General features: G+C 41.9%; 1 protein-coding gene across 1 annotated transcript in view; it reads right to left on the bottom strand.

The window, feature by feature from the left end:
• Positions 1–13,191, bottom strand: part of arl8bb (ADP-ribosylation factor-like 8Bb) — a 46,389-nt gene that overhangs the window by 22,843 nt on the left and 10,355 nt on the right. The window contains exon 2 of the mRNA XM_048606469.1: positions 13,067–13,084. Coding sequence (XP_048462426.1) covers positions 13,067–13,084 — 18 coding nt within the window. The remainder of the gene's footprint in view (positions 1–13,066; positions 13,085–13,191) is intronic.

Raw genomic sequence — 13,191 nt, 5'->3', positions numbered from 1 at the left:
TTTCACAGGGAACAGTGCTGTGACCTGAGCTGTTTGTGGTCTACATAAATGATTGGAGGAAAACGTAGTTGGTCTGATTAGTAACTTCGCAGCCAACACAAAGATCGGTGAAGTTGTGGATAGCGAGGAGGATAGTCAGAGGATACAACAGGATGTAGACCAGCTGGAGGCATGGGCAGAAAAATAACAGATGGAGGTTAATCTGGATAAATGTGAGGTTATCCATTTTGGGGGATCACAGGTGGAAATTATACAGTGAATGGCAGACCCCTTAGGAATATTGATATACAGAGGGATCTGAGTGTGCAGGTCCACAGATCACTGAAGGTGGCAGCCCAGGTGGATAAGGTAGTAAGAAAGGCTTATGGCATGCTCTCCTTCATTGGAAGGGACACTGAGTATAAGGATTGACAAGTTATGCTGCTGCTTTATAGCACTTTAGTTAGGCCACACTTGGAATATTGCACAGAATTCTGGTCACCACACTACTAGAAAGCTGTGGATGCTTTGGAGAGGGTACAGAGAAGGTTTACCACTATGTTGCACAGTATGGGCGATTTTAGCTATGAAGAAAGGCTGGATAGACTGGGCTTGTTTTCGCTGGAATGCAGGAGGTTGAGTGGCAACCAAATACAAGTTTATAAGGTTGTGAACAGCATGGCTAGAGTGGAAAGTATGAGACTTTTTTCCGCAGGGTGAAGAGGTCAATTACTAGGGGACATAGGTTCAAGGTGCGAGGAGGGAAATTTGAGAGATATGCAAGGCAAATTTTTCATAGACAGGGTGGAGTGTGCCTAGAATGCATTACCAGATGTATTGGTGGAAGCAGATGCAATAGCAGCTTTCAAGAAGCACTTGGACAAATACAAGAATGGGAAGGGAATAGAGGGATACAGATCCTATAAGTGAAGACAGTTTTAGTATGAAGGGCAAAATGTGTCAGCGGAGGCTTGGAAGGCTGAGCGGCCTGTTCCTGTGCTGTACTGTTCTTTGTTAGAGTTGGAGACTTGAGAGTTCTGACCAACTTAGCTTAACAGCGACTCAAGAAAGGTGAGAGGATTAAAACATGCCCCAACTCCTGGGTAACGATTAAACTGATGTCCTCTGACTCATCAATCTCCACCACTCAACGTTTAGGGACACGTGCTCATTACCTAAACCCCAGGAAACTGCAATCCCTTCCCAAATCCCAGATCCAATCCAACCCAACTCCAAACCCAAACTCCCCACTAGCCAATATTCCCAGACACAACTTGATCCATCGCAAACCTCAGACCCAACTTGACCCCGACTCCTCCACCTCAAGCTAGCAGAAAGCGTGGTGAGAAAGGAATGCAGAATCCTAGGCTAGGTTAGACTGCTGCAACTGAGAAAGCTCCTGGCCCTGAAGTGTGCATGGAGAGCTCCCTGAAAAGGTCTTACTTTGATCAAAATTGGAATTAAATTAGAAAATATATTCTAATATGGCAAATTGTGGTACATTATTCCAAAGGCATAAGCCACAAGTGTTAGAACTAGTTCTTAAAGTCCTTGATAACAAGGTGTAGAGCTGGATGAACACAGCAGGCCGAGCAGGAAGGCTGCCGTTTCGGGCCTTGACCCCTTGGTGTCTTTCGTCACACCTCCTTCAATTCCACTTATTTAGCCAGCCTTTAGATCACAGTTAATAGCTCAATGACTATTAGTGGCGTCTGCAATGTTTTAACTTAGTCACTGCCCAATGCTGCTGCTTTAGAGGAAATGGTTAAGCAAAGTGCCTTCAGCTCACACAGCACAGTTGCAATGCGACAACTTCCTGTTACTGTTATGCAACATCGCAAGACTGAGGAAATGACCAAAAATTTCAGATTAGAACAAGAAAGTGCAAGCCAAAAAAAATCCACACTTAAAAGCAATTAGTGCAAGCAGTTACAGTGAAATGAAAATTCCAAAGCAGCATTGCCTTTGAAAATGGATAATCGAAGACTACATTGAGGCACCTAAAAGAAATTTTAAAAATCAAATCTTTAATAACTATGTTAGTCATGCACAGTTAAGAGGTAGATTCTGAGTTGAGAGGTTGGCAGTAGAATGACGAAATCATGAGCATGAGACAATCAGCTGACTTTGGTTTATTCAAGCAGTGAATTTTATGACTACATTGTGGCTACTCAGGTTAATCTAGATACGTTGTGTCTCACAAAGGAATCAATCCTATTTAAAAAGCAAGATACTGCCAATTCCAGAAATCTGAAATATAGCAAAGTACTGGAGAATCTCAGCAAGTTTGATAGTGTCCGGAGTGAGAAATAAGAATTAATGCTTTGAGTCTGGAAGAACTTCCTGAGAACAATACAACAGAAACAAATATTTGCTACACTGTGGTGAAAGGTCAACGATAGGACAAATTAAGACAGGTTTTTTCAAAGAGCCAGCACAAGCATGATGGAACAAATGGCACCCTGAGCTACTTCATACCATGATTAAATCTACAGTCTAATTGGAGATAGTAAATCAAATAAGTCCAGAAGAATAAAAAACCCTTTGTCCTCTCTAAACTTAATTAACTCAGTATTATGACTTTATTAAGGCTGAAGGATAAAGGATTTCTATGCAAAAAACATCTTCAGCTAAGCATCTGTAACCAGTCACCAAAAACTATGTGGACAGTAGTGACTCCAGGTTTAAATTCTGCTACCATGTACACACTAGGCTCAGTGATAGGGGAGGATTGAGGGAAGGGGGATGCAAAGCTGACCATTCTCACTATTTTGCCCTCCACATACTAAAGCACATAAACAGACTGCAAACTGAAAGATAAAACTTGAAATTGAGGCCTAGTCTGCTCCCTGAACTCAACAAATTATTTCAGGGCACCATTTCAACATTGTTGGGAGGCTTCCCCATTGTCCTTGTCAATATTTTCAAACTATTATATTTAGATAACATGGTTTCTTTTGTGTAATAAACATTCAGCAGCCATGTGTGCTTATGTTTCGGTGAAAGACCATGGAATGACAAAAGATCTATCAAGCTAGATTTCATTCTGGGATCTGAATTGTCCTGTAAGAATAGCAGATGGGAACATAATGTATGACAAGACTCAACTTACCTTCCTATCCAATTCCATACTTGCATTATTGATTTTTGAATGGTGACAATCGGATTTATCTATATCTCTAAGTTTGAAACTCCTCTTCATCTAAATAATGTGCTGCTTCCCTATTCTTCCTGGAAAAGTAGGCAAGTTTGTGTTTTTCACATTCTATGCCATCTGCTAATTTTTTTGGCTACTCAATCCATATCCCCTTGAAGTCTCCATCCTTCCACTTCGGAAGGAATTTCCTGATTATTATCTCACCATCAAATTTAGCTACCGTGCGCTCAGTCCCTTCAAATCATCAAAATAAATTGTAAATAGTTGAAACTCCAGCACTGATCCTGAGGCACTCAACATTTAGCTTGCCAATTTGAAAATGACCTAGTCTTGCCTTGCTAGCTGGACAATTCTCCATGATAATCTGTTACCCCTTACACCATAGCTTGTTTTGGACAGTAAGCTATGATGGGACAGTATGTCAAATGCCTTTTGCAAATTCAAGTTTCCCTTTATCCACATGGCTTGTTACTTCCTTAAAGAATTTAAATAAAACTTAGTCAAACAATTCCCCTTTCAAGAGGTACGCTGGCTGTGTCTGACTGTATCAAGATTTTCTCAGTGCCCTGCTAATTGTGTCTTCATAATATATTCCAACATTTCCCCAATGACTGACGTTGAGCTTATTGGTCTGTATTTTTTGAATTTGTTTCCCTCCTTCCTTGAGTAGAGCTGCATTCAAGATTTGTTAGTCTGACAGGACCTACCCAGATGTTTGCATCATTAATACCAATGCATCCATAGTTATATTGCTCAAAGAGGGTAAGTAATCTTTGGAACTTAACCTACGATAAATTACTCAATTCCATACGCCAATACCACCACAAAACAAAAGGAGATGCATTCAACCTTTCCGCACCTAGGTTGGCAAAAGAAAACAGTTAAGTCAATGTGGCCCAGCGGTTAGCACTGCTGCCTCGTAGACCAGGGACGCGGGTTCAATTCCAGCATTGGCTGGCAGTGTGCGCTTTGCATTTTCTCCCCACGTCTGCATGGGTTTCCTCCCACAGTCCAAAGATATGCAGGTTTGGTGGACTGACCATGCCAAATTGCCCAAAATATCCAGGGATGTGCAGGATAGGTGGATTAGCCTTGGTAAATGCAGGGTTATGGGGATAGGATTTTTTTTTTGGGGGGGGGGGGGGGGGGGGGGATGGTGGCGCTGGCACTGGCGTGGATGCTGTTTGGAGGGTCAGTGCTGATCTGATGGGCTGAATGGCCTCTTTCCACAATGTAGGGATTCTATGAATTATATTTAAGGTACATCAGATTACAATACTTGTAATTACACCCAGGAAAATTGTAAAAACCCTAATGAACAAGATTTTTGCTGCTTTCATCTAAATACTGAACAACTTTGAAATATGCAACACGAGTACAATACATCAATCACAGCAGCATCCACACTTTCATCCTGGTTTCTAAACTTTGGTTTGACAAGACTATTTTTCAATAACATATGTCAGGAATTGGTACATTAATGGATGAAATAATGTTTTAATTGAACAAATTCTCAAATTCCTATTAAAACCACCTTTGAAGTTGTTTCCTTTGACCTGTTAAGTTCAGTTTCGAAAGTAAGTTTTGCTGACTCCACAAATCTGAATGCTGTTTCTTCAAGTCTGGGCAAAGTTTGAGAAGCATGGGGCATTTAGAATTATTCACAAATTCTAATATCTAATGAATGGGGACTGAATGTCTTTTGTGTTCATTCATGTGATATTGTCAATAAGGCTAGCATTTATTGCTCATCCTCAACTGTTCTCAAACAGATGGACTGCCTTCTTGAACAGTGCTCTTGGCAGCAAGTTCCAGGATTTTAATCTAGTGATATGAAAGAATAGCAATACATTTCCAAGTCAGGATGGTGTAGAATTTGATGGACTTGCAAATGGCACTGCTCCCATGCACTTGTCACTCTTGATCATCTTGACAGCGAATATCCCAGCTTGAGTTCTGGATTACTAGTCCACTGACTTTGCCATTATGCTGCTCCTAACACCCTTTCCACATCACAAAATAATAACTAGGGTCTCACTCATTTTCAGACAGTGATACACACACAATACTAAGTATTTCAAAGAAATCTGAATGCCTGAATACTTATTAGCCACAAGAGGAGTACAGCTCACTGCAAACTTTCAACTGAAAGCTACTAAGGTTTCCTTCAAACATGGTTCACAAACATCCAGTGCTGAAACAATTACCTTACTAGCTTAAGTCAACTTACACAAATGAATCAAAGGAAATATCATACATAATACAACTGCATTAGAAACAAGGTATTCTCCTTTATCTCAATTTGAGTCATACAGATGCACAGCACGGAAACAGAGCCTTCGGTCCAACTTGTCAATGCCGGCCAGATATCCTAAATTCATCTAGTCCCATTTGCCAGCATTTGGCCCAAACCCCTCAATGCTTTCTATTCAAGTACCTATCTAGATGCCTTTTAAGTGTTATTGTACCAGCCTCTATCATTTCCTCTGACATACATACATCACCCTCTGCACGAAAACATTGCCCCTCAGGTCCCTTTTAAACATTTCCCTTCTAGTTTTGGGCTCCCTCACCACAAGGAAAAGACCTTGCCTATTTACCCTATCCACGCTCCTCATGATTTTATAAACCTCTACAAAGGTCACCCCTCAGCCTCCAACACTCTAGGGAAAATAGCTCCAGTCTATTCAGCCTCTCCCTAAAGCTCAAATCCTCCAAGCCTGACAACATCCTTGTAAACCTTGTCTGAACCCTTTCAAGTTTCACAATATCCTTCCTATAGCAGGGAGATTAGAATTGCATGCAGTATTCCAATACTGGCCTAACCAATGTCCTGTACAACCACATGACCTCCCAACTCTTGTACTCAATGCACTGACTAATAAAGGCAAACATACCAATGCCTTCTTCCCTATCCTCTCTACCTGCGACTCCACTTCCAAGGAAGTATGAACCTGCACTCCAAGGTCTCTTTGTTCAGCAACACTCCCCAGGACCTTACCATTAAGTGAAAAAGTCCTACCCCGATTTGCCTTTCCAAAATGCAGCACTTCAGTTATCTAAAATAAACTCCATCTGCCACTCCTTAGTCTATTGGCCTGTCTGATCAAAATCCCATTGTACTCAGGAGGTAACCGTCTTCACTGTCCACTACACCTCCAATTTCAGTGTCATCTGCAAACTTAGTGGACCCAGCACTGATCCTTGTGGCACACAGCTAGTCACAGGCCTCCAAGTCTGAAAAACAACCCTCCACCAACACCTTCTGTCTTCTATCTTCAAGCCAGTTCTGTATCCAAATAACAATTTTTCCCCTCTATTCAGTGCAATTTACCCTTGCTAACCAGTCTACCATGAAGAACCTTGTCAAACGCCTTACGGAAGTCCGTACAGATCATTCTTGGATAAATAAGTTTTACTCAAAGTATTTAATGAAAGCCTTCAAATATGAATGAGGTTTTCAGTGTACACTTTATTACACATTAGCGGAAGTTCACAAAGTAACACTTCCATAAAACTGACCAGCATCTTTTTAAAGCAAAAATTGTGCCAAGGGGCAGAATAAACTGACAAAACATCTCATCCAAATTATTACTGATTTTCCCTCCACATCATCTGATTTTTTTAATAAAGGGAAGAAATTCTTATGTATAAACAGGTCCATTTGGTCACTTATGTCTGAAGCCACATATCTATTCCCACTCCCTTAGTCTTTCCATGTTCTCTCAGTTCAGCAAGCAATCCAGTTTCCATGTGGAATATGATGGAATCCTATCTAGATCAAAACTTGCTACAAAATCTTTCCCAGACACGTTCCATCCGATTCTTTGATAATTACCCAAAATCTGGTATCTAATCTTTTTGGTAAAAACGGTTCCACTGTTTCCATGGCAAGCCATAAAAGTCCACGAAGCGTATACATAAAACTTTCTCAATGAGTCAAAGTTAAATATTTTTCTCACCAACAGTCTCACTTGGAGTCAACAAATCAACAGGCATAACTCTGCCCTGGCTATTAATATACTTGACTCAAAAGATTAATCAGTATGCCTGTAATGGAGTTTGGGAAAGCCACAATTTGAGTCATTGAGACTTGGAATAAAAAGCCAGAATCATTAAATTTCAAGGACATCTATGTGGATCATATGCCGAGGCTTTAAGAATCCATATCTCGCTCTTCATTATCACAAGTTTGATTTGATTCCATTTTTATTCTATCTGAGCAATTGGTTGAACATATGAAGTGGGTCAGATGTCGGTTGGTATGTCAGATGAACATAAACTAGGACGAGATCAGGTGGGATACGTAGTAAAAAAGTAAGACCAGAACTGCTAAATTATTTAATGTTAATGGAAACCATATTAACTATGACTCAAGTGAAAATTTATCAAAAAGTATCAGTGTGGATTTACAAACTCATTTCCCAGGCTAACAAAATTGATTTTTACAAAATGACTAAACATAGAACATTGAGTAATGCAGATATCATATATTTGGCTTTGAGAAGATGGTGGAGAAAGTGACAAGAGGCTTGTTAAGTTGGTAATTCACGGAATTAAGAAAAGTAGCTGCACGAATGTGAATCAAACAAAAACAAATTGCTGCACAAACCTAGGTCTGGCAGCATCTGAGAAAAGAAAACAGCAGATATCACACCAACAGTTCTCAATGAAAAGTTCGAGTGTAGGTAAGAGGCCAGAGGGAGGGGTCCGTGCGGAGGAAAAGTATTCGAGGGGGAGAAGGCATCTGTGGGATAGAAGACCAAAGAAAGGGCATGGAGGCAAAGGAAGAAGAGTTCAAAGTCATGTCATGCTTGAAATTCATTGAGGTGGGGTCACAAAGGGACAAAACTAAGTACTTTGCTGATGATAGAACACTCAGAGCAGAAGTATACATCCAAGACGACATGCGATTAAGAGAAGGAAAAGTGTGTCAGGAAAGGGGAGAACATAAGAACCAGGAGCAGGAGGCAGCCATCCGGCCCTTTGAGCCTGCTCCTCCATTCAATAAGATCATGGCTGATCTTTTCATGGCCTCAGCTCTACTTACACACCCTCTCACCATAATTCCTTTACTATCCAAAAAAAATGAACAGTTACCTTAGGTTTAAAAAAACAATAAGGAAGCCTCAACTACTTCACTGGGGAGGGAATTCCACAGATTCACAACCCTTTGGGTGAAGAAGTTCCTCCTCAATTCAGTCCTAAATCTGCTCCCCTAATTGAGGCTATGCCCCCTTGCTCTAGTTTCACCCTCCAAAGCAAACAGCCTCCCCTACTTCTATCTTATTTATTACCTTCATAATTTAAATGTTTCTAGAAGATCCGCCCCCTCATTCTTCCAAATTCCAAACAATATAATTCCAGTCTGCTCAGCCTCTCCTCATAAGCCAACCCCCTCAATTCTGGAATCAACCTTGTGAATCTGCTCTGCACCTCCGCCAGTGCCAGTACATGCCTTCTCAGGTAAGGAGTCTAAAACTGCACACAGTACTCCAGGTGTGGCCTCACCAGCACCCTATATAGCTGTAACATAACCTTCCTGCTTTTAAACTCCATCGCTCTGGCAATGAAGGAGAAAACTCCATTTGCTTTCTTAATTACCTGTCGCATCTGCAAACCAACCTTCTGTGATTCATGCACAAAGACATCCAGGACCCTCTGCACAACAGCACGCTGCAACATTTTACCGTTCAAATAACAGCCCCTTTTTTACTGATATTCGTACCAAAATGGATGACTTCATATTTATCAACATTGTCCTCCACCTGCCAGACTTTCACCCACTCACAAGCTATCTATATCCCTCTGCAAGCTTTCAGAGTCATCTTAGCGTCATCCGCAAACTTTGACACAACACGTGGTCCCCAGCTCCAAATCATCTATGTAAATTATAAACAATTGCAATCCCGGCATTGATCCCTGAAGCACACCCGTCACTTTTCACCAACCAGAAAAGCACTCGTTTATCCCCTCTCTTTGCTTCCTGTTAGTTAACCAGTCCTCAATCCATGCCGATAACACCATGCACCTTTATCTTGTGCAGCCGCCTTTTCGGTGGCACCATGTCAAATGCCTTTTAGAAATCCAGACACATGTCTACTGGGTCCTGTTGTCCACCTTGCTCATAATGTCTTCATAGAATTCCAGCAAATTAGTCAAGCATGACCTGCTTTTCATGAACCCATGCTGTGTCTGCCCAATGGGGCGATTTCTATCTAGATGTCTTGCTGTTTCTTTCTTGATGATAGATTCAAGCATTTTTCCCACTGGAGGTTAAGCTAACCAGCCTATAATTCCCCATCTTTTGACTACCTCCTTTTTTTTTTTTTTAAAAAGTGGCATCACATTAGAAAACAGCCAATATCTGCTGGAACTGCCCGAGTCCAGTGATTTCTGGAAAATTACCATGAGTGCATTTGCAATTACTCCCACCTTCTCTTTTAGGACCCTGGGATGCATTCCATCAGGGCCAGGAGACTTGTCTACCTATAACTCCATTAGCTTGCCCAACACTACCTCTTTCATGATAATGATCATGTTGAGGTTGGTTGGCTCGCCGAGCTGGTTTGTTGTTCCGCAGACGTTTCGTTACCATGCTGGGTAACATCATCAGTGCAGCCTCCGATGAAGCGTCGGTGCGTTTTCCCACCTGGTTTTTAAACGCGAGTCCGTTGAGTTGGATTGCCTCACTTCCTGTTTTCCTTCGTAGTGGAGTGTATATGGGGTCAAGTTCTACGTGTTTATTAATGGTTTTCTTCGTGGAGTGCCAGGCTTCTCGGAATTCCCGTGCTTGTCTCTGCTTAGCTTGTCCCAGGATTTTGGTGTTGTCCCAGTCAATTTGGTCAGATCTTTCTCTCTTTCCATGTGGATTGGGATGAGTGAGTAATGGTCATGTCTTTTTGTAGCCAGTTGGTGTTCGCGTACCCTTGTTGTTAGTTTCCTTCCTGTTTGTCCGATGTAGTGTTTCTCACAGTCTCTGCAGGGGATCTCGTAGATGACATTGGTCCTGTCCATGTCTGGGAGTGGGTCTTTAGTTGGGGTAAGCAGTTGTCGTAGGGTTGATGTGGGCTTGTGTGCCACTCTGATGCCCAGTGGTCATAGGAGTCTTGTGGTTAGTTCCAATGTGTTCCTGATGTAGGGTGATGTGATGAGTGTTTCGGGGCGTGTAGTATCTTCAGACAACACGCTCAAACTACTAGACCTATGCCTCACCACCCACTTCACTTTCAACTGCCAAACATACAAACAAATCAACGGGACACCCATGGGATCACCTATCTCCGGACTCAGCACAGGCAGTGATGCAAAGACTAGAAAGGACGGCCCTTCCACTAATCCAACCAAAACTATGGATACGCTACGTGGACGACACCTTTGTCATCATTAAACGGACCAAACTAGAGGTGACACACAAACTTATAAACAACACCCTCACCGGAATAAAATTCACCAGAGAGAAGAACAAACAGCTCCCATTCCTGGACGTCATGGTAGAGCACAAGACAAGTGGGGAACTCCAAACGAAAGTACACAGAAAAACCATACACATGGACCGGGTACTGAACTTCAACAGTAACCATCCCAACACACAAACGAAGCTGCGTGCAAACACTATTTAAACAGGCAACAACACACTGCAACAGAGAACTATGCCAAGAGGAAGAAGAATACCTCTTCCAGGTTTTCAAGGATAATGGATATCCAAAAAACTGGGTCAGAAGATGCCTATACGAACAACATCAGGAAGGTACTACATGCCCCAACACACACATCACACTACCCTACATCAGGAACACATCGGAACTAACCACAAGACTCCTATGACCGCTGGGCATCAGAGTGGCACACAAGCCCACATCAACCCTACGACAACTGCTCACCCCAACGAAAGACCCACTCCACGACATGGACCGGACCAATGTCATCTATAAGATCCCCTGCAGAGACTGTGAGAAACACTACATTGGACAAACAGGAAGGAAACTAACAAGGGTACACGAACACTAACTGGCTACAAAAAGACATGACCAATACTCACTCATCTCAATCCACATGGATAAAGGGAACTACCAATTTGACTGGGACAACACCAAAATCCTGGGACAAGCTAAGCAGAGACAGACACGGGAATTCTGAGAAGCCCGGCACTCCACGAAGAAAGCCATTAATAAACACACAGACTCGACCCCATATACACTCCACTACGAAGGAAAACCAGAAGTGAGGCAATCCAGCTCAAGGGACTCCAGAGTTTAAAAACCAGGCGGGAAAACACACCGATGCTTCAGCAGAGGCTGCACTGATGATGTTACCCAGCAGGATAATGAAACATCTGCAGAACAGCAAGCCAGCTCGGCGAGCCAACCAACCACAACACCCACAACCTGAGCTACAAATCTACTCCAAAACCATAATGGTCACATCTAGGTCCTCATCTACCTTAGTCTGTCGTCAATTACTGGCAAGTTATTTGTGTCCTCCACTGTGAAGACCAACATAAAATACCTGTTCAAAGCCTCAGTTATTTCCTCATTTCCCATTATTAAATCCCCCTTCTCATCCTCTAAAGGACCATTATTTACCTTAGCCACTCTTTTCATTTCATATATTTATAGAAATTTTTGATATCATCTTTATATTCTGAGCTAGTTTAGTCTCAATCTTACTTTTCTTTATAGCCTCTTTTAGGCTTTCTGTTGACCTTTTAAATTTTTCCCAATCGTCTCATTTCCCGCTGGTCTTGGCCATTTTTTTATGCCTTATCTTTCAATTTGATAGCCTCCCTTATTTCCTTAGGCATCCACGGCTGGTTACCCGAGGGGAGGAAGACTGTAGAAGTGTGTGGCACCAGAGTTGTTGCAGCTTGCATTTTTTGATGGTGAACAAGATGCTACTTTAAAATAGAGATCCTGTTGGACAGGAGCAGAACCTCTTCAAGGTGAGCATACCTCAAAGAGATGCAACAGTGCATTGAATACCAAAATAAACAAACTGAGGATGCTGGAGATCTGAAACAGGAAAAAACAAATTGCTGGAGAAAATCTATACTGTCTTCACAGATATTGCCAGACCTGCTTGAGTTTCTCTAGCAATTTCTCTTTTCATGATTTCAGATCTCCAGCATCCACAGTTCTTTGTTTTATTTTAGCATGGATGTGAAAGTGGCTCAGTGACAGAATACAAAGCATAGCAGTGGATTTTTTTTTCCTCCAGACTGGAAGGCGGTTTACAGTGGAGCTGCCCCAGGCATAAGCTTCTGGTCCATTCTTCTCTAATTGTCTTTTTTTAAATGACTCAGGTGTATGTTAAAGCATTATAAAATTCACAGAGGTTATAAAACAGAAATTGAAAACAACAGTTAAAGATGATAGACAGATTGGTCAGCGATAGTAGGAACTGCAAATGCTGGAGAATCTGAGATAACAAGGTGTAGAGCTGGATGAACACAGCAGGCCAAGCAGCATCAGAGGAGCAGGAAAGCTGACGTTTCAGGCCTAGACCTGGGCCTAGATGGGCAGAAGTATTGCTGATGGAGTGCAATGTGAAGTGTAAAGCCCATCTTTTTATTCTGTACTTTTGATTGTGGAAGATTAGAATAAAGAAACATTTTAAAAACCAAGGATTGTTGGCAGATTGCTGAACCTTTGGAAAGAAAGTGATTGGACACTCAGTGCAAGCGCTGTTTACACAGTTGCTGGTTCCAGAGTGACAAGCTTGCAGATAAGCTGGAGCCAATGGCTGTGTAGAAACAGATTCAGTCCGCAACAACTAGCTGACTGACAATTCACAACTAGTTTACAGACCAATGACAAAGGCCTTCTATCTGCCAACAATGTAAATGCTTCCCAGGTTGGAGGTGTGAACAAGAAATTGAGAAGCTCAGATCGCTGCAAACTCTGCTTTATCTGTTCTCTGCTGAAAAATCACGTTAAACCCGAAAAACTACTTTTCCTTCAGCAGTTGCTGCAAGCTTTAAGACTTTCATTTCAAAAGTCAGATCTTTTATAAATGTGAACCAGTCATCCTGTTATCTCCTGCGAGGAAGTGAAAGC

This window comes from Rhincodon typus, chromosome 16, assembly GCF_021869965.1.
Source record: "Rhincodon typus isolate 14 chromosome 16, sRhiTyp1.1, whole genome shotgun sequence".
Taxonomy (NCBI): domain Eukaryota; kingdom Metazoa; phylum Chordata; class Chondrichthyes; order Orectolobiformes; family Rhincodontidae; genus Rhincodon; species Rhincodon typus.
The sequence above is the reverse complement of the archived record's forward strand: the minus strand, read 5'-3'. Positions and strand labels throughout refer to the sequence as shown.